General features: G+C 34.8%; 2 protein-coding genes across 3 annotated transcripts in view; one reads left to right on the top strand and one right to left on the bottom strand.

The window, feature by feature from the left end:
• Window positions 1-26,311, bottom strand: part of LOC100378479 (uncharacterized) — a 35,223-nt gene extending 8,912 nt beyond the window's left edge. The window contains exons 1-8 of one of the 2 annotated variants that reach the window (XM_078011672.2): window positions 26,234-26,311; window positions 26,046-26,136; window positions 20,643-20,814; window positions 18,549-18,626; window positions 14,856-14,918; window positions 13,739-13,871; window positions 12,798-12,865; window positions 7,212-7,312 (exon numbers count right to left, since the gene is read on the bottom strand). In XM_078011672.2, coding sequence (XP_077867798.2) covers window positions 7,220-7,312; window positions 12,798-12,865; window positions 13,739-13,871; window positions 14,856-14,918; window positions 18,549-18,626; window positions 20,643-20,814; window positions 26,046-26,136; window positions 26,234-26,282 — 747 coding nt within the window. In that variant the 5' untranslated portion in view covers window positions 26,283-26,311 and the 3' untranslated portion in view covers window positions 7,212-7,219. Of the gene's footprint in view, window positions 1-7,211; window positions 7,313-12,797; window positions 12,866-13,738; window positions 13,872-14,855; window positions 14,919-18,548; window positions 18,627-20,642; window positions 20,815-26,045; window positions 26,137-26,233 lie in introns of those variants that run through there. The other variant, XM_006819975.2, reaches the window with a different exon arrangement.
• On the top strand, window positions 3,967-6,230 carry LOC144357539 (tripartite motif-containing protein 3-like). The gene is made up of 2 exons (XM_078011671.2): window positions 3,967-4,042; window positions 4,786-6,230. Exon 2 carries the CDS (start codon window positions 4,788-4,790, stop codon window positions 6,228-6,230), a length of 1,443 nt encoding a protein of 480 aa, XP_077867797.2. The 5' UTR covers window positions 3,967-4,042; window positions 4,786-4,787.
• Window positions 26,312-26,741: the final 430 nt, after the last annotated feature.

The raw sequence follows: 26,741 nt of genomic DNA, 5'->3' as shown, positions 1-26,741 counted from the left end.
ATGTACATGACTTCTTTGTTAATCAGGTTTTAGTATATTACCAGGACCTGGGTTTGTTTCAACATCACCACTGGGCATCAGAATCATTCTCATGTTGTCAAATACAATTTGTTATTAACACAGTAAGGTTTATTATTTAAAATGTATTCATTGTACATAGAACAACATCTGTTAATTTAAACAATTGTAAAAGCTATGTTTTCAGAGCAAGTAAAGGTTGGTCTGCTCATAACCTTCAATGGAGAAGTAACAATAATTGTTTGAAGTCTTTTTAGTGCAGTGATATTATTGCATTTCAATTATTATTAATGGGTATAAAATACTGTAAACCATTTAATTTTGACTTCTAGATATGTTCAGGATTTTATGAAATTTGTGTACAACATTTCAATAAAGTCCCTGACACTCCATGTTGTAATTGATTCCTTTGTATATTTGATTTTGGTACGCATTTCAAAAATATGGGTATGCATGGTGAGGGGGTGATATGGAATAAAATGGTTTTGACCCTTAACGCCTGACTTTAATACCTGTGCAAATACATATTATTCCTTAATATTTTTATTTGTTTCGCTTGGGAAAATACGAGCAATGTAAGAGTAATATTTCTCGAAGTAATATGAATAGCTCCACTTTGTCAACAGCAGAGGAAAAAAAAAATAGGTAATCAAAGAAAGCTTAGAAAGAACTCCCATGTGCTGAGAGTATTGGAGACACATTAAATATAATTCGAAATTACTTAGCTGAAAACTAATTATGCAAATCAGAAAATTAATATGACCAGATTTGAGTGTAAAACTAATGAGGTCTGCGCAATGTAACAGAAAATCTATGTCTCCAAGTTTAATTGAAATGTGATTAGAACCAAAAAATTATGAATTATTATGCTTATTAGGGAATTAATATGAACAGATTTTTACCCCAAACTAATTAGGTTTGTACATTGTCCTAGAGCATCTTTGTACTAAGTTTCATTGAAATGGAATAATTAGTACGGTGAAAACTCCAAAATTTCGACCCCTCTAAAAATTCGTCCGCCTATTTATTTGCCGGGTTTCGGTGTTTTATTTACCTCCAAATTTTCGACTCCACTAAAAATTGCCGACTCATTCTTATTCGAAAATTTCGACCAGTTTTAGTTTTCCCCCAAACGAAAAAAAAAAATGGTGTGAGCGTTCAAACGGGACCTTCCTCGAAGGCATGAATCCGGGTTTCTGATTGACTGAGAGATTTTTATTTTATTGGTAACGAAAATATATTCTAAATAAACGAAGTTTCAAATAAAAACGAACACAAAAATCTCGGCATGCTGCGTTTCTGAATTGTTGACTATTACTGTACTCAGTAGTGATTATAATAATGTACACAAAATAAATTTGTTGAATGGTTATGAAATACAAATAAAAGTCAACTTAGTTTCATCGTAAGCGAATGATTCCGGTCTCGTATAAACGTTTGATGCTGTAGGATATCCGCCATGTTCTCTTAGGTCAAATCGCTAATTAACCAATCAAAAAGCTGGATGATGCCAACGTGTTCAAATTACCATAGCTTATTTAAATATGTTAATGTTATTGAACGCAATGCGGAAGAGATTGATGTTGTAGTACGATATTTTGGCTTGGATTTTGATGCGAAAACGGCATGATTTTTTTTAAATAAAAAAATTAGTTGTTTTTAAAAAATAAACTGGTCATCTGAAGAATAATTTAACATTGTTCACAGTGATAACAGCTCATTCTCGAAAGGAAGCTTACCCGCTCACGCTAGTCACGATAAAAATCATACACGTGTACTCTTGAATAGACAAACGTCAATGACTACGGTAAAACTCTATTTTAGCCGGCAGGATTAATTGAAATGTCCGAAAAATTACGCCAAAATACACCTTAAAAGTCCCATTTTATTTTCTTAAATCCCATTTTATTTTTTAATCCAAGGGCGAATTTACGGCAGAATTTGGTCCCTCAAATAAGGGACACGTGAGCTTTGATTCTAACCGGATACATTGCACTGGGTCGGGGAGATAGTTTGCTAAACTTCCATGCATCTTTTGTCCAATGGGTACCTGTACTTCGAACATTCGCAAGTTTTTCTAGGTAGTGCGAGACAGCTTTGTCTTTTGACCTATTAGTTTTGTGCTGACCTCTTCTCCGCGTCTTGATGTTTTGTTTTGCTTATCATAATACTCACTGATTGATGACTTTGTTTAGATTTTAAGTTACAACTCGGCCACGACCTTTGCTTTTACCGTGAAACATGAGGAAGTTTACGTCAATTGACGGACATTGCATTTTTTAAAAACTAATGAAGCACACTGTCTATCATCCCCATTTTTTCATTTGCTGATTTCTATTCTGAAAAATTCGACCGTCCGAAAATGCACCTTAATTTTGACTCTAAAAACACGTCACATATCTAACACCAATTATTTAAAACCGGTCGAAATTTTGGAGTTTTTACGGTACTTTAGATATCAGTGTGAAAGCTTAAAATTGGTTAATTATGCAAATTAGGTAATTAATATGTACAGATTTTAACCCACAATTATTCAGGTCTGTCTATTGTCCTACAGCATCCATGTACATTCATTGATATGTGATGTATAGTACCTGAGATATCAGTGTGAAAGTTGGTTAATTATGCAAATTAGGTGATTAATATGCACAAATATTTACCGGAAACTAATTGGGTCTGCATAATTCTAGATTCATTGAAATGTGATGATTAGTACTTTAGATATCAGTAGAAAAGCTGAAAATTAATTATGCAAATTAGGTAATTAATATGCACAATTATTTACCCTAAAACTAATCAGGTCTCTGCATAGTCCTAAAGGATCTATGTACCAAGTTTCATTGAAATGTGATGATTAGTACTTGAGATACCTGTGGAAAAGCTGAAAATTAACTGATTATGCAAATTAGGTGATTAATATGCACAAATATTTATCGAAAACAATCAATCTCTGCATAGTCCTCGAGTATGTAAGTACCAAGTTTCATTGAAATGTAATGCTAACTACTTATATCAAATGCTGAAAATTAATTAATTATGCAAATTAGGTAATTAATATGTACTGATATTACCATAAAAACTATCAGGTCTGTGCAGTGTCGTATGACATCTATGTACCAAGTTTCATTGAAATGTGATGATTAGTACTTGAGATATCAGTGGAAAAACCGAAAATTGACTAATCATTATGCAAATTAGGTAATTAGTATCCACGGATTATTACCAAAAACTAATCAAAACCTAGCATTAGTTCAGAGCATCTATGTACCAAGTTTCATCAAAATCCAATGAGTGGTTGTTTAGATATCAGTGGAACAGTCATGGAACCACTAAAAAATAGCTAATTATCATGCAAATTAGGTAATTAATATGCACGGATTTTTACCAAAAATTAATCAAATCTGCGCATATGTTCAGAGCATCTATGTACCAAGTTTCATCAAAATCCAATGAGTGGTTCTTTAGATATCAGTGGAACAGTCATAGAACAGCTAAAAATTAGCTAATTATCATGCAAATTAGGTAATTAACGAGCATGGATTTTTACCAAAACCTAATCAAATCTGCGCATTGGCCCAGAGCATCTATGCACCAAGTTTCATCAAAAACCGATGTATGGTTCTTGAGATAGCAGTGGAACAGTCGGACACACATACACACATACACACATACACACACACACACATACACACACACATACACATACAGACACACTAACTGCAAAGACTCCCATTTTGTGCTTCGCACATGGGAGTCAAAAACTAAGATCATGGAAAAAACAAACAGTATTGCCTAATTAAGTTCCATTCTCCTGGAGTATGTAATGGTGAACCCCTTAGCATGTGACTATTTACACTGTACCAAGAGAAGTGTGTACTTTATCAAGCAGTAATAAGTACATGTCAAAGGTCAAGGAAAAACAGGAAACAAATTAACCTCGCCTTACACCTGTATAGCTACATGCACAATACAAGCGGCACTGTCTGTCGTTGACTGATACGAAAACGTGTAAGCGAAAACACAGGTAAGTTAAGGGGACATAATCCTTATAAGCAGTATTTATAATGACACAGGACAAGGTGTAGGTCTAGGAGTTTTCAGCAGAAACTATAAAACGCAATGATTGGGTGGGTGTTAACTATACATCAACCATACTGTGCATGCCAACTGTACGACGCATAGCAAAGGGCAGTACAAAGTCCGACTTTATGTTGGGTTATCATCAAGTATAAATAACGGGAATATAAAATATGGACAATGTATGTGAGATTCATTTTCAAGGTTTCAAGGTCTGCACAAATCAAGAAACAATATACTGTAAAATACTTTATTTTAGCTGGAATTAATTTTCGTTGAAAAGACGTTTTGTATGGAATTTATTTTGACTGATTTTTGACGAGTTGAATGTAAAGTATAGGAAAAAGGGTAAATTCAAAACTAATAGAAAACAACAAAATATTTTAGGGCTCTGAGCACTCATGAACTCATGCATCTAGACCATAATCACAATAAAATGATGATTTTTTTTTGTAGTGTTACTTATTCTTACTGTTGAGTTTTACCAATAATCATCATTTGTGATTCTCCTAACATTATAGAAATGCAATGTACATTTAAAATTTTTTGATGTAAAAACGTACAACTACAATCTGCTTCCACAAACAGACAAACAAACATAATTTGATGCAAAATATGAAATAAATAAGATCTCAATTCAGATTACATGAAATCAGATTAATATAACTTGCGTTACATTATATATTACAGACATGGGTACAGCAGCCTCTGATGCAGGAGGTCCTAGTGCTGTCTTGGAGGAGCTTAATGAAGACTTCCTGTCTTGTGCTATATGTCTAGAGCGGTATTCAGATCCAAAGATACTACCATGTCAACATACATTTTGTAAGAAGTGTCTAGTGCAGCTAGCTGAGAAACGAGCACCCAATACTTTGATGTGTCCAACCTGTAACAGGTCAGTAGGGGTACCCGTCAGGGATCTGCAGTCTAATTTCTTCATGAGCTCACTTCTAGACAAAGTACCTGAGAAACCGGAAGCTGTCAGCCCTCAAAAGTGTGAATTTTGTGACAAAAATGAAGTTTCCTCCATCTGCGTTGAATGCGAACAGTATTACTGTACAACTTGTATTAAAGTACATAATAAATCTAAGGTGGCAAGATCTCATAAAATTCTATCAGTGAAAGAATATCACGAGGTAAACAAGAAGAAACCATTTGCTGTACAGCCGCTACAATACTGCGATGTCCACATAGAAAACCAGTTGAAATACTACTGTGACACCTGTCAGACACCTATATGTATAGAGTGTACAATCATAGATCATAAAATTCCTAAACACTCAAATAGATGTATAAAGGAGGTGGCAGATGAGTATTCTGACGAATTAAAGGGGAAGGTCAGAAAGTTAAAAGTGAAAGCAGATGAAGCTGAGACAAGTAAAATGTCAGCCAAGGCAGCCTGTGAAAAACTGAATGCTTGCTGTAAAGAAGAAGAAGAAAAGATAAACAAGAAAACGGATGAAATCTTGGCAGATCTGAGAAGACATATGGAAGTAGTTGAGCAAAAGAAAAAGAAATTAGTAGAAGAGTTGAAGACAGAATACACGGCTAGAGTGAAGAATATGGAAATCAAAGTTGATGAACTAGAGATGAAACATGGAAACATAGTCAGTACTTGCAGCTACCTAGAGACACTGGTGCAACATGGGAATCCTGGACAGATCTTGAGCGCCAAACAAGTTTACCAACAAAGAATGGATGAGTTGATCACCATAGAAACTAAACCAGAAATTGTTCCTGATTTAGTAGAGTTCAAAGCTCATCCAGGGAAAGATGCTATAGGAATGCTGGCAACAAACGCATGTCATCAAAACTGTAGTGTTGATAATATCCCAAAACAACTGATCAAAGGTGACACTGCTACTTTAATGGTAACAACCAGAGATAATCAAGGAAAACAAGTCATTCCACGCCAGGTGGTTAAGGCTAGAGTAACAAAACCTGATGGATCCTATGAAGATATCAAAGTACAAGATAACAATGATGGAACACACACAGTGATGGTACATGGAGAAATATATGGAGAATATAAAGTGTCAATGACAATAGACAATCAACCAATACCAGGAACACCTTCACTGATCAATGTCATTGGAGGATTTGCGATGCCTGGTAACAAGTCATTTTCAAAGTGATAGTCCCTGTTTATATCTGAGTAATTCATGTTTAGTCTTTAGATATGCCTGAGCCACACAGCTGTATCACAAAGTTTTTTTCTTTTCTTTTAATTTGAGGGCGTCTTTTTCCACATTGCATAACATAAGTATTGCCTAGGTGACAAGACACATTGTGGCGAACATTGTACAATGACTACAATGTGTAGGTCATTCAAATAAACCACAATTATTTTTGACGATGAGCAAAAGCACAAGCACAGAACTAAAAAAGAAACCCACGGTGCAAAAAATTGACATTGGTAGTTCTCTTTTGGATAATAGCGTAATGCATGATGTTAGCTTACAAAATTAATACCTTCGTTTGAAATGATAGCAGCTGTGTACCAAGTAAACAAGACATGAAATGTCACAGTCCCTGTTATTTGATTATAAAGTTGTACAAGGAACATCTGCAAACAGGTGAATAAATATGTACTCTTTGTGGTTACAACTCATCACAAAGTGATTTCCGATGATCTAGTTTTGTACTGACAACTAAAAACTTCCACTGACCAATGTTCAGAATCTCAGAGTACACAAGTGCAACAAAACTATTTGTCATACATGTATACTTGCTCAAGAAACTGCATTCATAAATCTGAGTGAACCTTGATGTACATGACTTCTTTGTTAATCAGGTTTTAGTATATTACCAGGACCTGGGTTTGTTTCAACATCACCACTGGGCATCAGAATCATTCTCATGTTGTCAAATACAATTTGTTATTAACACAGTAAGGTTTATTATTTAAAATGTATTCATTGTACATAGAACAACATCTGTTAATTTAAACAATTGTAAAAGCTATGTTTTCAGAGCAAGTAAAGGTTGGTCTGCTCATAACCTTCAATGGAGAAGTAACAATAATTGTTTGAAGTCTTTTTAGTGCAGTGATATTATTGCATTTCAATTATTATTAATAGGTATAAAATACTGTAAACCATTTAATTTTGACTTCTAGATATGTTCAGGATTTTATGAAATTTGTGTACAACATTTCAATAAAGTCCCTGACACTCCATGTTGTAGGAACAAAGAAAAAATTCAGTTCACAGCACCACTGTAAAAAAAAAAAAAGTTTAAAATGAGTATAGTCAAAGATATACACATGTGGGTTCATAAGACATATGTACCAATCTGAGTTGGTTCTAGAGATTAGTATCACAAGATTTACTCTCTTTGATTCAATATCAGTCCTATGTAGAACGCTGTGTTGATCAGGCGAACTAATTGACAATGGCCCTACAGGTATCGCTATGAAATCACAGTAGTTTTGTATTCTTCTTGCATTTCGACCATGGAAAAATATTTGTTTTTGAAAGTGGCCGAATTATTAGAAGAAAAACAGAAACTATTTTTTTAGTATGAATTCTAGTAACTGAAAAGCACTCCTGAAATTTCAAATCATTGGTACCATGTTTTTGGATACATTCAATGACCTAATAAATAAAATCACATTTGTTATTACTCAATCAATTGACCCTGTATGGCACAAGATTGCAAGCTTCTATCATAAAATTGGGTTATTTATTTGATGCAACAAAACATGCATTCACAGCAGACGGAAATTCGTTTGAGATATTACTGGATTTTTGTATTCAGTTTTCCATTTCTTCCACCATCATCACTTAGTAAGCTGTGATCGCGCATTGGGATACTGACTGTGCATAAATGTGCAGTGTAGTGTCATCAGAAGACTGATTGTTTGAGAATATTTTGCACCATTACGCCATTTCAAATATTATATTAATTCACAGACAACAAAATAAAGATTTTCAATAACATACAAGTTTTCCCACAGTTGATGATTGTATGGCAATTACAAGGCTTCGCCAGTTTTACTTTGGAAGAAGTTGAAAACAGATAACAGGAAGGGGCTACATGACTACATCTTTTTTTTTTGAATTTTAATCAAGCATGATTTTTCTAATTTTTTTTTTTTCACAAATGTCTATTTCAGGCCAACAGAAACAAAAACAATAAATGTGTAGGTAGACATTTTAACAATTTCACAATTAATATTGGATGAAAACGTCATTACCGATATAAATCATAATCATAATTAAAAATAAGATCACATTTAATTTAGTCAGTTTTCATAATGAAATGCATAATAAAATGTACTTATAAATTTGAATAAGGTTCAACAGCCTTTTCATTTAGTGCCAGTTTATACACAATAAAACCTCTGGTTTAGGTGTCACACTCAGAGAAGAGTGAAAGGCCTTTGGTTCATAGGCATCGCGAAATGTTGGAATTGAATCCCCCCCAAAAAATTCACATACTGTAACATGCATTATTTTTTTTATAATCTTGTTGATAACGAAAAGTATAGTATGTTCTAAAAGAAGTTTCGAATAAATACAAACAAGAATACATTGCTTAGTGGTTAGTACCGGTAGCGAATGATCACGGTAGCACAATCTGGTCATTCTGTGTTTCGCAAGTGAATAACTTACTTGTTTTCGAAGTATTACAATTGTTGATTATTATTCAGTAATGATTATAATAACGCACAAAAATTTAATTCGTTGAATTTTTATAAATTGGAAGTAATGTTCAACTTAGTTTCATCGTAAACGAATGATTTCGGTCGAATGTAAATGTTCGAAGCGATACGATATCCGCCATGTTCTCATTTACACGTGGCTCATTTAAATATGTTAATGACGGTTCAGTGACCTCGTGGTGAACGCAACGCGGTAGTAGATTTACCGATGTTCTGGCAAGAATTTTATGCTTTGATTTTGACGGGGAAAACGGCATGATTTTTTTTTTAATCAAAAAATTAGTTGTTTTCAAAATATAAACTGAGCATTCAAAGAATAATTTAACATTGTTCGCAGAAATAACAGCTCATTGTCGAAACGAAGCTTACCCATTCGGGCTATTCACAATAGGAGTCAATGACTGCGGTAAAATATAAATTAGACTCTTTTAGGCGCCAGGAGTGAATGAAATATCTAAAATATTTTTAAAAAACTAAAAAAAAAGGCCGAAAAAACGCTGGGCGTTTTTCATGGTCCGTTGCAGACTACTCGACCGACCGTCCATACACGTGTTGTCACTGCACATCGGCCATGTTGAATCGCACGAGATCGGCAAAATCTTCATTACAACTAACAGTTTAATGCTCACAACATAAAAATACGAATATAATCATAGGCAACCTACTATTATATAATGAATAAGTTGATCGACACAGGGACCCCCCCCCCCCCCCCCCCCCGCGAGTTGTGGATATTTCGGAAATCGTGACACAAGCAAAAGACCGGATAACGATTTACTTGAAACTATGTCCCCATGAATTAATCGTTCGTGTACAATAATTTGACAGGGTATACAATTAACAAACTAGTTTCGTAGATTGGAGACAATTGTTTGCTTTTTTGTCTTTCCACAAGAATATAAAGCTGGCAATCACGTCCGTACGTACGTCACGGAATGTACACCAATCGTACCCCAAAATACATTCAATTATGTAGAAACTGGAGAACTTACCTTTGCAAACACGTCTCTTATGCCGCCTTCTTGAAGTTCTTGAAATCAAATAAGGTTACTAGTTCTTCTAGTAACTAGTGAATAAGACCACTGAGCCAAACAGAATACATGTATAAACAGTACTATAATAAATTGCACGCAATGGAGAAATCACATGCTGTAGCGTTACTCACAGAATTAATCTACTGTAAAATATTTTATTTCAGCTGGAATTATCATTCGCTGAAAAGACTTTTTCTAGCTGTTTTTTGTATTGAATTTATTTTCATTGATTTTTGACAAGTTTTACTGTAAAATATAGGAAAAAGGGAATGTTCGCTGGATTTTATTTTAACATTCCTTCAGCGAAAATAGCAAAAAAATGTTGCAAGCAAAAATAAAGTATTTTACAGTAATTAATTTATTCTGAGCATGCGCAGACGTTCTGTCAATGTTGTCGGGAGAGGGAATTTTTGATAAAAATCGTGAAAAAGACCCACTTGGGATTATCTGGAAAAAAAAATTACGTGCATACTCGGAAGACACTTGTTCATCAACCTGCCAAGTTTCACTGATACCTGCTGTAGAATTTCTGAGAAAATGTTGGAGACGGAAAACGGACAAAACCTGAATTATAAAGTCCCCTTTTCAGGCTGCGCCTGAACGGGGACTAACAACTAGACGGACCATGCAAATTACATTTCCCATGATACACTGGTGCAATCCCTGGGATTGCGGAGCCACGCTTTAAGACAATTCTTTGAATATAGATTATTCAAAGGGTTATAGTTGGTATTAGTCAAAGAATTATAGTTGCTGAGCTAGGTGGTATTAGTCTAGGGGTTATAATTGCTCAGCTAGGTGGTATTAGTCTAGGGGTTATAATTGCTGAGCTAGGTGGTATTAGTCAAAGGATTATATTTGCTGAGCTAGGTGGTATTAGTCTAGGGGTTATAGTTGAGATAGGTGGTCAGAATACAACATAGGCATTGCAGTTGCGTGTGACAGACTAGACATCACTACCAGCATAGCAACAGTATATAAATTGAGACACAAGGTTAAAGGTCACATATGCAAAATAAAAATGATGAGCACATTATCTAGTTTTAAAAAACTAGCAGCCTGTCGCTGATATAGCTCCGCTGTTTGTGATGCATGCTCTGAAAGCAATGAAGCAATTTAAACTTAATGCTAGCTGCTTTAATATCGCAAGACACCAACTTTCTTGATTTTGTTGCAGAGAATATTTCACTAAAAGTAGAGAATTGAAGATATCTTTACGAAATGGACAAATCTAATAGAGGTCTACCCAAGCTGCATGTGTACAAGTATCAAAGAATTTGGACTACTGGTTTTGAAGGACAAGTCAAAAATATGTTTTTTGATGAAAAATGACGAAAATATTTGCTAAAAATAGAGAATTGAAGATGTTGACAGGAAGTGAACAAATCTGATATAGGTCCACCCAGGGTACACATACACCAATAATCATGGCATTCAGATTAACAATTTTGGAGAAGGCAAAAATATCATTTTTTTTTACCGAAAATTACAAAATAGTCATCATGAAGGGAAAAAAATCTGACAGAGGTCCACCCAAGGTACCTACAAATGAAATTATAAAGCAATCAGGTTAGAGGTTTTCAACAAGAAGTTGAAAATAACGTTTTTGACCAAAAATTACAAAAATATTCATCAAAATTAGAGAATTGAAGATATTGTCACAAAATCAACAAATCTGACAGAGGTCCACCTGATATACCTACATATACAATATCAAAGAAATTGGACAAGCAGTTTTCAAGGAGAGGACGAAAATATTTATCAAAATTAGAGAATTGAAGATATTGTCACAAAATCAACAAATCTGACAGAGGTCCACCTGATACACCTACATATACAATATCAAAGCAATTGGACTTGCGGTTTTTAACAAGAAGTCGAAAATATCACTTTTTACCAAAAATGACAAAAATATTCACCAAAATTAGAGAATTGAAGATATCATCATGAAATAAACAAATCTAAAAGAGGTCTACCCAAGGTACATATACACCAAGTATCAAAGCATTCAGACTTGTAGTTTCCAAGAAGAAGTCGAAAAAGTAAAACATTGACACGGACAATCACTCATATGATAAGCTCTGCTTGACAAAGTTGACAGCGGAGCTAAAAAAACTGTTGAAAACCATTCTTGCCATGGCAACCATAGCGAACCTCACTAGGGTCATAATACCACAGAATTGTGCAGATTAATTTGATTTATTAACCATTTGTCATCTGCAACCCCCCCAAAAAACAAGCCAGTGAAAATACACAGTCCCTGTTATGTTATGTTTATGAACCAAACACCAGACATTTCAAAGAAAAGGGTGGATTATGAGTGAAAGAAAACATTTGCATGAAATCTAAATAGGTCAGTTTAAGTTGGTTATGGTTAGTATGAAAGGAGATGACATAAGAGTGGCGTTACAGTTTTCACTGGTGGTATGATGGTAGATACAAGACATTTATTCTGACAGACATTCATATGACAGATATGATAACAAAATTTGCCAGTTCATTTGTGCATTTTTCGTGTATTTGTGTTGAATGTGATTGGTCTAAACATGTCAAAGATATGGGTGTAGAACAGAATTCATTAAAAACAAAATGGCCACCAGACCAAATGTTCATTAAATTCTATTTCAAAATGGTTGTGCCAAGCAGCCTCAGCTTGTTGGGACATAAAATTGCTATAATCAAAAGAAACACCACTGGTAATGTTCCAAAGAACACCATATTTGGGCATCTTCAATAGTTGTGCAAATGAACCCCAAATTAACTGTATAACAGTATATCAATCATTAAACTATGACTTGTTTTACTCGTCTGTTGCTATGTAAGTACTACTAGATAGAGCAATGTTGGGGGATGAGAAGATTGCTGCTTTTCTGATCAGTTTATAATGAGCACCACCATAAGACGAAGGATAACACACGCAAATACATTATCCCTAGCCAGACAGGTGTTAACAAGCACAAATCCTAAGCCTAAGAAGGTCAGTGCACTGAGACATTACTTACTCTATTTGTGCCAACTATTTCAGCTAATTCATGCGATAGCACCATCTCAGCACTGTAACCAGATTTACCTACAGGAGATAGACATTCAGAGGATAGAAGTCATAGGTTAAAGGTCAAATACGAACAATCTTGCTTTATTAACGCTGTATGTATGTGGAGATCTCAACATGGCAATACAATTAGGATAAGCAAAATGTTCACATGTTTTAAATTTTGAAAACTTTACTTGTTTATAAAACATGCGAGCATTCAATGGTTCTACAGTGGTTGTGGATTTCTCCTGTTGCAGCTTGTACGACAAAATCATTCTATTTCATTAACTACTAAATCTTTGATGGCAAAAAACAAGCATAACGCCAAAATCCAAGTAATTTTGTAAGTAGGACTATTAAAGTAGTGAGGAATTGTTAGCAACAGAAATATTTGGAGTACCCTAGTAGCACATGCGCTTACGCAATAGACCACTTTTCGTTCATGCATGAAATCGAACATAAAAACAGGAAAAACAAAGATTGAAGCGGCATTGAAGCGGCGTCAAAACATTGCAAGGGATTTAACAAGCCTGACTCCATATTGTGCTGTACACATTAGATGATGGTTAATTTTGATAAAATAAGGGTATCTCAACGCAATATTCCACTATGAAAAAACAAACAAGTAACCTCATGGTTGAAAGAGCTCCACAGTGTTTTGTTGTCAAGGAAAGAACAAAGATATTAGACTTACATTTGTTATGTCATTAATGCAAGTGCTGCATTATCAGAAGTACACTCAATAGAAATGCATGTAAGCCCAAAATTGTTGTTAAAATTATTTAATTACTAAAAATTTACAGTATAATCCAGAAATCTAGCTAGTTGCTATTTTGCACGAAATGTCTTAAGCGAGTTTTGAGACAAGTGAACCCCTGAAGCATGTTAAAAATATCCAGTGACTTGTACCTTTCCTTTCCGTTTTGGGTTTCCTTTTCGGTGTGGGCTTTGGAGGTTCTGTTCGCTTGGCATTCCTATTTCTAGTTACTCTGCCACCATTTTCTTCTTCCTCTTGCAGCTTTCTTGCCATCTCCTCGTCATTCTGAGCAATATGCAATATGGTTTTGAAGAAACAAATTTTTTTTGTCGTACAAGTCAAGGTATTCATGGACACACTCAAATCATTTATGCAAATATATAACCTTTTCACTACCAGACTTTCTCACCCAAATTTTTCTGCACTTTTTTTTTATATTCTTCAATATTTCTGGAAATGAACTCTAATTTTGAAGCCAACAAACAAAATTTGAGTTAATTCTCAGTTTTTACTCAAAAAATTTGGTTATTTTTTACCAATCTTCTGAAGGAAAGTGCAGACTATAAACGGGACTATTTTGTGAAATTGTGATGAAAAGAGGGAACTGGTGGTTGAAAAGGTTAATGAGTATAGATTGTGAAATAAACATCACGCATGCATTTCACATTATCTGTACAGAACTGGAATTGCTATGTAGGAAAGTTCAGTACAAAAATGATTTTATTTCTATCAATGATTACCCTTCTGCAATGGGGTAAAATAATACAAATGATGGATAACTGGTTTTAGGGGCACATTGGGGCCTGACCGATACACAACTTATGGCTTGTGAGTGCTTTCCTTATTACCAATAAGGTTAGTTTAACATTGCATATGGTGTTTGTGTCGTGATGACAACAAAGAACATAGTTTATTTTAATGATACAGAAGAAGAAAGTTTTGCAGCAAACTTTATTTTATTTTTTAAATACTTTTGCTATAAATGATTTCTGACTATGAAATAAAAAAATACAATTTAATATGATTTAATAATCATTTTTTGATAAATGAAGTTGGTGCATGAATTCAAAAAGTTCTTAGAGTAAGTTAATACTGGCGACCGTCTAAAAGGACGCCCAGAATCACATTAGATGATGTACTACGTTACGTGCGTTTGCAATAATACAATGATATGAACAATTTGAATAACGATGGTATCCAACACAAACAAATATTGGGGGGGGGGGGTCACACAGAGAATGTTGGATTTAAAACAATAATGTTCTCTACCTGTGTTGATTCAACGTCACTGTCGCAATCACTTACGATTTCTGCACATTTTTTCTTCTCAGTCTGTAAAAAGATGCATTGAACATAGCGTAACTATTACAACCTTGCCCATTGAGAATCTATATTCAATTAGGAATGAGTGGATGTATACTAATAATGCAAAATCTTTTCTTTGCATGACATATGCATGAGTATAAAAGTCCTGCAACAATACAATAATATATCTAAACATTCTATACGAAAAATACTGGCTACAATTTAGATGGAAACATTTCTAACCAAAAAGAAACAAAACCATTTGAAGTCATCATAACTGCATAATTGTCCCTCAAATAATACTACATGTACTGTATTAAGCTCAATGTCCCTTATAGAATAATAGTATGAATTGTATACAAGCAGCCTCTCGGCTGAGATAGCTCCGCTGTTAGCAATGCACATTTCAATTAAAGAACAGAAGATATCATTAGAAAACGAACAATAAGTATAGTATCAAAGCAATGGAACTTGCTGTTTTCAACAAGAATTCAAAAATATCATTTTTCACCATAAATGATTGTGGTTTTTAACAAGAAGAAAATATCACTTTTTACCAAAAATGATAAAAATATTCATCAAAATTAGAGAATTTAAAATATCATGAAATGAACAAATTTGAGAGTGGTCCACATGTAGTACCTATATATGTAATATCAAAGCAATTGGACTTGTGGTTTTTAACAAGAAGTCGAAAATATCACTTTTTACCAAAAATGACAAAAATATTCACCAAAATTAGTGAATTAAAGATATCATTACAAAATGAACAAATCTGAGAGAGGTCCACATGTAGTACCTATATATGTAATATCAAAGCAATTGGACTTGCGGTTTTTAACAAGAAGTTGAAAATATCACTTTTTACCAAAAATGACAAAAATATTCACCAAAATTAGAGAATTGAAGATATCATTACAAAATGAACAAATCTGAGAGAGGCCCACATGTAGTACCTATATATGTAATATCAAAGCAATTGGACTTGCGGTTTTTAACAAGAAGTTGAAAATATCACTTTTTACCAAAAATGACAAAAATATTCACCAAAATTAGAGAATTAAAGATATCATTACAAAATGAACAAATCTGAGAGAGGTCCACATGTAGTACCTATATATGTAATATCAAAGCAATTTGACTTGCGCTTTTTAACAAGAAGTCGAAAATATCACTTTTTACAAAAAATGACAAAAATATTCACCAAAATTAGAGAATTGAAGATATCATTACAAAATGAGAGAGATCTACCCAAGGTACATATACACCAAGTATCAAAACATTCAGGCTTGTAGTTTTCAAGAAGAAGTCGAAAAAGTAAAACATTGAAACGAACGACGGACGCCGACGGACAATCACTCATATGATAAGCTCCGCTCGACAAAGTCGACAGCGGAGCTAAAAAGTTCCCAAAAATAGTAGTACAGCATCTTAGCAAAACTTAGCAAGAAAAATACAAGGCAATGTGTTCTTCATTTAATACTATATAATTTTACTGTATTAAGGTAGCGGGACTATTATTTGCATACTTGTGTTTATCTTCTAATTGTGACCAAATGACTACAAATAGACCCAGGAAAGTATATATTTTTAGAATCGCCAGACTTCAAGCTTTACAAAGGTGTGTTTGCCATGCCCATATCTGCATTCTATAACCAGTTACTTAATCAAAGGTGAAAAATTACTTTTTCTGTAAAAAAAAAAATTACGCATTTATGCTGGCGATAAGAAGTATTTTTTTCACTTTTCCTAGTTGTTCAATAGTCTGGTAAATTGAATGTGTCTGGTCAGTTTTATGCAAGCAACGCGTTTTAAAAAATAGTGTGCTGAATTTCAATTACTGTTTTAGTCGCATTGCCCCCAACTCAAACCACAACTCGTTGGTAAATAATCAATGAAATAGTTTGTCTGGACACATTCAAGTTCCTTTCACTGTCACCTTAAAGCTGTGAAAATTTGGTGTTAATCTGACGACAATAAGTATACGTTATTTTTTGTTAAAGACCTTGTATTTTGAAAAACATAAACTCCTAGAAAACGTCCATGAAGTAACAGCAAAGATTTTCAAGCTTGTTTATCGGCACAATCAATTTGTTTTCCCATCAAGGTCTGCTTTAACATGTGTAGGGACATCCAAATGTGTAAGGCTATTGGAAACCAAAAAAATAAAGGAATGGGATAGCTATAATTAGATAAATTCGGCATATAAAAACACCAAAATCAATGATTTTTTTTTAGTGGCTGTGTGACCTTGTGTCTGACACATTCATATGCAAATGACTAATCTGTGAAACAAACAAGGGCGGAGACAAACCACCCAAATGTTTGGAAACACTCATTGTGTGTCAGATAGCTACTGATAACACAACCTAACATTGCTTTGTCTTGAGTTAATCTTTGAAACTTATAGGCACACAGATTAAACCTGTGTTGTTGATTTTGGAAAACACTACTGAGGCTGCCTTGCTTCCCTTCAGAAAATCTACATTTTAACCAACTTACATGGCATTCTATGTTATGTTGACTTTATCACATGAAAGTTTAGTGCATTTCATCAATTAATAAATAAATGTGAAAATCATAATTTTCAACACAAATAATAGTCTCGCTACCTTAATCTCACTGTCCCCAGAACAAAAACATCCAACCCGTTGTGTCGTCACAGGAAGCGCTGTCCCAGCACAGACCTGTGTCATATAACGCCTTACTAGATGATTTTGGCTAAAATAGCGCTCCGCTGCCTCTTTACACTAGTGTTTATACACGGAACTTGATAATCTTTTTTTCAATTTAAGTTGATTTTTAATCGCGTATTTTAGTGAAATATTGTTTAGTGAGTGAAATATTAATGTCATGAATAATCTTGGAAACAACAGAAACTAACACATAATAACGATAATCAAATTTGTGTTTGAAGTTCGAAAGTACACGCGTAATTTCCGGTTTCAACTAGTTCGTAAATAGAACGTCCTTAAATGCCATAAAATCACGCGTACAACTCCTTCCGAACCAGACACTAGCAGCCTAAACGTATTTCAAATTTGCGCAATTTGGGCCAGCTTGTTTTTACAAGTTTTCTAAGTTTCATTTATCATTATTTAGTAAACAGGTCCCTGAAACGATTTAATATATCCGTAAAATACGTGGCAATCGACGATTGACTTTGAAACCTTCGAAATTTCGAACAAACTCCAGGCACACCTTGCGCGATATGTGTCAGATCGGTGTAGAAGACGCCGACCTGCAGCGTCAATGCATCCAACCAACATTTCACCAGCCTAACACTAGAGGGCAGCATACACCAGTGATTTGCTATTAAAGATACATTTCATTATCCTGACACTAGAGGGCAGCATATAACAGTTTAGGTAGCGTTCAATCACCGATGTGATTGATAATCAAAACAATCATGCCCGTGACTGATTCATTATATTTACATTACAATTTAGATCAGTGTTCTCCCCAGAAAAATAGCACAGAGTATTGACTAATTTGCATGACAATAAACATCTCTACTGCGCTCATTGCTACACTAAATTGTCTCTATTGTTCATCCAAAATTAAAGAGTTGGGAAACCCTACTCTGTAACACCCTGGGAATAATCTTGTAGATTACAAATTGTGATCAGGTACAAGATGCTATTTTTAGACACTTACTTTGGCAGGTTTGGATCTCTCTGGCTTCGTTTTTACTTTCTGTTTCTTAATCTTCTTTTTAGGTGGTTCATCTTCTACCTGTTGAGAACATGGATGCAAACGACGGGAACATAAATAGGAGGTGAGGAAGACATTGAAGATAAAAAACAATGCAGATACTCATTCGGTGCAGTTTTCGTATAGCTCCAACTAATATTCTGATAGTTCATATTCATATTTAGATGCAGAGGAATAAAAATGTGATGTGTTCTCTTAACGGCTAGCAGCACATGTGGCTACATGGTAATGTCCTTATTAATGCTTGATTTGGTGAGCAAGCAAAACAGCGAATTTCTAGTTCCATGTTTGCTAAATTATGAGAGATTGATCTTATAACCCCTTACAGTATTAAACTATTCACACAGAAAGAACATCTAATGAAGCATCAATAAACTCGACAGTTGAGAATTTGTTTGTAATTTGATAATAGCATTCTAACGAAAACATTCCATGAAAGGTATTATGACTTTCTGCCTAATAAACCCAACTAAAATTTTCAATGTTGACATGTTTTCCCAAAATTTGAACATTCACAAAAACAAGCTTTTTTGTGAAATAAAGCAATTTAATAACGGATGAATCATACGGTAATAGTAACAAAAATCACTGAATCATTTTAAAGTTAATACATTCAGGGTTCTCCACGAGGGGTTTTTACAGGGCGCCCTGTTTAAATTGTCAGCGCCCTGTTATATTTCCTGTGCGCCCTGCATGGTCCCATACAAAGAATTGTTTACAAAACAGGCCAACACTCATTGTCTTCCGAAGATGATTCATCGTGCTCAGGGTAACTGGTTCATTGTTTTAAGGTGCAACTGTGAAAATTCAGGTTTGTTATCGTAGCAGGTCACCGTGAGGTGATAACACCACCAAACAAAAAGTTACAATTTTTTTCAATACGATTAAAACTGAACATGTGGCCTAGAAAAGTACATTACCGTACCCATATTTTTACTGCCAGGGTGACGTCAAATATATAAAATCGTTATCGGTAAAACCATTCGTTAAACATAAGGTCTATGGTTAAAACCAAGTTCACGCCGTGACTAGGTAGCGGCAACATCGTCACCGCCGAGTGGAACAAACGACCAACGCAGCCGACGTACCATCACGGACATTGCTGATCACCAAGAAGTCCACACGAATGCTTGCTTGAACATGTAAATGTTTATATTTAAACGTCACTATTTAAAGTTGAATTTTCTTTAAATCACGATTTAAAAACCCCAGTAAAACGGCCATGCTTTCAACTCGCATCATAAGTGGAGGAAATAAATTTACTTGTGTTCTTTTGGAACAAATATTCTAATTGGTTGTTTTTCGCGTCAATGCGTGGCTTTGGCCAATCAAAAGCATTGTTACATAGTATCAGGTGCACACAGTAAAATGAACTGTTTCCGGGTCATAGCTGTTTTCAACGAAGCAGACATCAAACTTCCGATTCGAATGAAAATTATTCTTTTAAGTATGTATTTTGTTTTTTTATACTTAATTCTATTATTTTTGATAGTAACTGTTAACTGCAGATCGAAAATCTTCTATTGTGTACATTTTATTTCGTTGGTTTTTGGTGGCATTCATGCAAGTTTTTTAATGAACCAATTACGAACGTTTGTGCGACATACATTTTATTTTGCTTCTTAAATATAAATCATAAATATAAATTTTTGCTAAAAATTAAATAAAGCATGTATGTATCTATTTGGGAAAATAAATTAACAAACTTGTTACGTCTTTTTCTGGACGCGATCATTACTTGTAAACAACTGATGTCGCCGCTTGAGGAATCGTGCAGCTAAAATCAGCTGATTGTACGTGCTGACGTTTACTTAATAATAGCTCTTCAAAATTCCTATTCATTTTGTAATAATAAATATATATTATGCATATGTAATAATATATGTAGATTAATAGATTTTTTAGTTTCCATTTTTCAACATCCTTGCCAATGATGTACGTTACAAATGTGCCACGCCCACTTCACATTGGCGCGCCCTGTTTAATTTTCAAACCGTGGAGAACCCTGACATTATATTATCAGAAGTCCCTGCTTACCTCTCCAAGTGAACTGCTGTCACTATCAACCTCTTTGTCATCTAATGATGTGTCTTCATCTTTAGTTGGCAGTTCTTCATCGTTGCTTTTTTTAGAAGGTGATTCTTTTTCACTTTCTGAGGTTGTTGTCGCGGTGATAGTACTCATCACAATTTGATCGATCTCCTTTTTCCTACAAGATAGACAAGGCAACTATGATTAAATCTACTCTCAGAGAAAATTGTATCTACTTGATCACTTGTAAAACCAAGGAAAAGTTAACAAGTTTTCAGTATAAATTCATATCAGAATGAATGTACATGTATATTATTATATGTTCCCATGATAAACAAAGCATGTCAGAAATATGTCCCTCAAACAGCATTCGATAAAAAGAATGGCCAGCAGTCAGCCATTTTAAATCTTATCGAAAAAACAAAATGACACGAGCTAAGGTACTATTATGTTCAATATATGTGCCAAGTCTGAAAAGATCGTCTATGAATGACTGAGATTTGGTTTCGGAATGGTGGACATGATATTATAGCTTTCAAATGGATGCGATTTGGTCATCTTAAATTGGATCATGGAACAATTACAGGTACGTATTACAAGTGTGACATGATGTATGATGCATTAGTAAATTCTGAATGGATGTCAGAGATATGTTAAAACAAAATGGCTGCTAGAAGGCCATTTTGTATCTAATCAGCAAAACAAAGTGATGTGCATTAAAGAGCGGTAGTCGCCAAGCCACGCATGTGCAACATTTGTGTTGATAAACATTGAATTTCCTACAATCCAATGTGCTTTTCTAATGAAATCACAAGTTTATCACAATTACTGCCAGCAACTTCTTCGATACCTTCCAGTGACCCAAATAAATTACCTAATTAAAGCTTTGTAACCTCTCAGTTTGTACTTGTTGGTGTACGCAACAGTCAAAGTCGCCATCTTTGTTTATATGAGACCCATATCTTGTGCATGCGTGATGCAACGATCACTGTCCTTTAATGCATTTAGCAGCTTTCAACAAAATCTGCTCATACAGGACTGAGATCTGGTTCCGATATTGTGGAAATGATTTATTTTGGCAATAAAAAGGCCACCACAAGGCCAATGCACATGTATTCCAAGACGTTCGTGAAGTTTGAACGTGATGTATATCAAAGATATGCACACAAGACATAAATTCTAATCCCTGTTTTTTCGACTTCAAACAGAAACTATTAAAGAAACAACATAAGCAATGGTATCCCATGATTCTTTGGTACGATCTCAGAGATTGAAAGTTTTTTCTTTAAAGATCATGAAAACTAGACCAATTTCAAACTGGTATGAATGAATATTACTGTTATGTGTTATATTTGAGGATGCGGTAGAGTTATTTTCGTGAATTTTGCTTTTTTTGTTCATGAAATTGATGAAGAGCTATTACTTTTGTAAAGTTATTGGGCTCATAAGTTTGCGATCAAGTATGCGATCTATGTTCTAGCACTCTCGCGGCATTGACAGGGCTGATGCTGCCTTCATTTTTTAGCTTGACTTATTCTGATCTGGTTCGTTTGTTTGAATATCAATCAGAGAAGGTTAAAACAAAAACACATTAGATTTTGAACAGCAGTGTCTTGTTTCATTAAAGTTTTGTGTTAATTTTTGCATTGTGTTGTTGTGTGTTAAAACCAACAAGGACAATGGAATGATGGTCCAGTGGCCAACATCCTGTGTTTATCACAAACAAATAGAATAGTACGGTCGGCAACTTTTTGTCCTGGTCGGAAATTCTGAGTCCTGGAAGAGGATGTCCGGCGTGGGGAGAACCCTGGTCTAGCAAGATCTATTCATTATATTGGTTATTTTGATACAATTGTTTGTTGAAGCTGCTGTCTTTAACCTTTCAATTTTCAACAATGATCTGCACAATGACAACGTTATTTCGTCCGTTTCTATGACCATGTTTTTCACGTCGTACCCAAAAACTATATCAATTACTGTAGAATACTTTATTTTCGCTTGGAATTTATTTTCGCTGAAGGGATGATTCCGTGAAAATAAAATCCAGCGAATATATTTTTCCCCCTATATTTCACATTAAACTCATCAAATTTCAGTGAAAATAAATTCCAAGCAAAACGCCCAAAAAGCCTTTTCAGCGAAAATTAATTCCAGCGAAAATAAAGTATTCCACAGTATTCCATTTCATGTTATTTGGCTTGGCTCATGCATTTCAATTTCAAAGCGCTATTCCAATGAAACTGAAATTAATTTATTCATTTATTTAGTAATTTTCCCCAAAAAGACGAGAGAATTGACGTATCTATTCACACAGTCGGCTGGCAGAGTAAGTATTAACAGTTTCTGATCAGGTGAAAGGTCAAGGAAACAGATGACAATAACTGCATATATGTGATCAGTCCTATCAACTGTGCGTAACAACTTTCGATGCATCAAATCAATATTGTTTCTGTATAAGTAGAAACCATGGAGGTAAAAAAAGAAGGAGCACTGACGCCCGATGTTTCCTTTGTGTACTATGATAGCTGCCGATTGTTAGCCAAGCAAACAATGCGCTGTCCGTTTTCCTGTTATCTGCTTAATCCCTTAATGGGGATTACGTGGTTCGGAGTCTGTCGACAAACTTCGGCAATCATCCAAATGACCTGCGCATGTGCAGAACCAGAGAAACAAACATGGCGTTGGGCGTAACACGAGTTACTATCGAAATTTCCGATATAGATTTTTCCGCGGAAGAATGGGCAGACTTGGCCGTAGTTGAGAATGAACTGGCTATTTTTCATCAGTCATTTTGTATATGTGGTGTTGAAGAGACAGAAAGCATGACTGCATGTGACGACAACGACTGCACAGTGACATGGTTTCATTGCGAGTGTGCAGGGTTTACAGCAAAAACTATCCCAACAATGCACTGTTTAGCGTCCTGCCATCGCACCAATATTCGCGATTTTCGACAACCGCTCACCGTCGCTTGCCAGATTTGACAGTGGTTTTCAAAAGCCGAGGATGCAAAGATTATATAAAAAGTTAAATATTTTTGCGGAATTCTGTGGATCATATAAATAAAGTGTTTCAAAAGCTGACTCGTCAGAGAGCATAAAATATAGTCAATCTTCAACTACAAACGGGATTAAATATCCAAGTGTCTAGTTTCCGGTGTGTAGTGTGAATGGTGACCTCTTGTTTTCAACAAAGGTCACTGCACATGAATAACGACCTCATTTATGGTCTGCGCAACTGATTTAATATTTCATTGGAAAATTGTTTCTGTGTAATCTGAATATTACCGTCAGTACACTAGTTTATACAATCGCCAACTATCATCGAGTTCAAACACCAAGATAAGGGGCTTAACTTAGCAATAAACAATTGAATTTAATAGGCTGATTTTCCGTCAGTGCTTCTTCTTTTTTTACCTCCATGGTAGAAACATTAACTCAATCACAAACAGATAAGCAAGCGTGATCAGCAAAAACAAAAGATTTGTAATCCTTTCAATCCTTCGCTGGTCATCCTGAGGTTTGTAGGTAGTTGCATGCATCCGTCACTTCCTATATAAGCATCTCACATGCAATTACATACACAAATGTATATTTGTTTTTTTAGAATAAAAAGTCTAATCACAAGCCACCAAAGAATAGGCAACAATAATTGCGTTTGTGCACAGATCCTTAGCATGTTCTACTATTCATTTCAGTATGCCATTTCCAACATGACAATCAACGCAAGCAAATCTAGGTACATTGTTCGCAAGAAAAAAAATAACTGACGATGAACTCTGTACTACTTTCCCATATTCTGCAATCTGCACTTTTTGAATTTGCTTTGGTATTGTTTTAAATCATAAAACTAACCTTCCTAGTTACTGTACTGAATAATCATAGTTAAAAGGACTGATGTTTTGTATATTCTTAACAAGATTGGGCATTCCTTAGCGTGAGCTAAACACCGTTAGCATGCATGCATTGGGTCTAGCCGAGATTAGCTTAAATCTTAGCCCGTACTTGGTGTAGCCTAAACACAACTTATTGCTAGTCTGTGCTCTGAGATCATTGTCCTTGGAAGACATCAAATATACCTTATAAATAAGTAACAACAGGGTTGTGTTGAGAAGGATTGGACTTGTGGTGGAAATATTACAAATCATATTGTGAAAATTGGCAGATTTGAAGAACAGAGATGTAAACAGCATGACAATTAGATGACTTTTTGCAATGAAAAATTGCGCCATTTTCAACACACAAATTCAAATATATATTTCAAGTGAACACTTTTTGTGGAGGATAATTTTAATTTCATGAAAATGGCGATGCCATGAGCTTTTGATACGGTATATTAACAGAAAGGGAACTCATGACCAGACACAGCATTGTTGGTTCATTTTTGCATTTGTTAACGGCAGCCATGATGGATGGATATTCGTTATGTATTGCACACTATGCTTTCAAATAATTGGAATTTCAACCGAAAACATGTATTGCAGACAATTATTTTTTAGCTTAATCAAAATCTAACTTTATGATAAATTTGCTCTGCCATACTATTAGGTTGAAAACTGCTGGTTGAATGAGCTGTATTTTATTCTTTTCTTGTCACTGTCACAAAAACCTTTGGGCAGTTTTGAAAACACAGATTTTTGTGATAAGTAAGCTTGCAAAGTGATTGTTGTGGGTTACAAAATGCAATGCAAATGGTTTTTTAAAGAGCAAAACAGTTGGAGTTTACGACAGAAATGTTATAAACTGTTGGCGCAATTTTCAACTTGTTGTTGTTCTTGACTTTGTTGTAATGAATGCAAAACTGCTAATTTGAATATTTACGTCTGGTAATCACCCGACAAGCCCGCTAAGCATTATCTTTCGTTGCAAACAGTTGGCAGAAGTCATGGAAAAAATGGCATCAAAGGTAATTCATTTATTTTCTTTTTTAGCTGTATGGATAATCTAACAACAGCAATATGTAAAACACATCTTTTCAGCTAGCATGTTATTTTAGCTAATTAATCTAACTATTTATTTAATTAAAGATGTAGCTAATTTAATACAGGCATATTGGCAACAATGAAATGATTGACAATTTAGCTAAATTAAGATTCTGTTAATTCATGCATTCGGTCAAATTTGCTATTTCAACGTGTTTTACAGTATCATGAAGTGGCGTGGGTGATGCGCACAAAACATGTAAATTTATGGATGGCTCGTAGAGGGCGACAGATCGACACATGGCACACTACAACAACTACACAAAGTCAAAATAAACGTTTTTTAAACAAACTGCTTTCGCTTGAACGAAGGTGGACAGTTTTGTTTACAGTGAACACAGGCGCAGATTACGCTCTACGGGGAGAGATTGGATTCTCATTAAAAAAAAGGTGAAATAACACACAACAAAGCAATGGTATGTTTTAACCTGTCAAAAAGGTCCACATCGTATTTATCTTCGAGAGTGCGGCGAACTTTCTTCGCTGACATCGTAGTAAGATCGGCATGCTTCAGAATCTCTGTAGGGTAGAACATCATTAGGATGTGAGTGGTTGCAGACTCATCAAAATTACGTGGTTAGAAAGTTTGAGGACATGAAACGATAAAACAACATACCTTTTACACCGTCTCTGATCTGAGCACTCGTCAAACTGATCTCCGCCATGTTGTTGTCACGCTGATCAACCGGAAATGGAATGTCCCCCTAGCTTCGCGTGCCTGGATATGCAGATTTTAAGTCCCTGGTGCCCGCAAAATATTCGTCACTATGCTATGCATGGTGAAACCCTGAGTGAAACTGTCCGCGCAATCTCCCAGTCCGGACCTCCAGTCTTTCCTTCCGCTTATTCCGTAACATTCTTATTCTTTGCACTACATAGTTGGCTAGTTTTTATCCAAGCACGGATCATTACAAATAAAATAAATAAGGCGTTGGTGTTGATTAGGGAAGGGGATAGATTTGTAAATATAGAAACCAAAAAAATAATATAAACCGAACAGATTTTCTTTTTTTAAATTTACCACATTTCATAAAAGATATCAATAAAGCATATTTGAAGAAACACCAGCTTGAAACAAATGTAGCCTAAAAGTATGTGACAGAAAAGCGTAAACTGATCAGTTT

The sequence above is a fragment of the Saccoglossus kowalevskii genome, chromosome 10, assembly GCF_978046115.1.
Source record: "Saccoglossus kowalevskii chromosome 10, keSacKowa6.1, whole genome shotgun sequence".
In the NCBI taxonomy this organism is placed as follows: Eukaryota; Metazoa; Hemichordata; class Enteropneusta; family Harrimaniidae; genus Saccoglossus; species Saccoglossus kowalevskii.
The sequence above is the reverse complement of the archived record's forward strand: the minus strand, read 5'-3'. Positions and strand labels throughout refer to the sequence as shown.

Bases quoted from the DNA above. Each gene is read 5' to 3' on its own strand.
- LOC144357539 (XM_078011671.2), top strand. From the start codon at position 4,788: ATGGGTACAGCAGCCTCTGATGCAGGAGGTCCTAGTGCTGTCTTGGAG.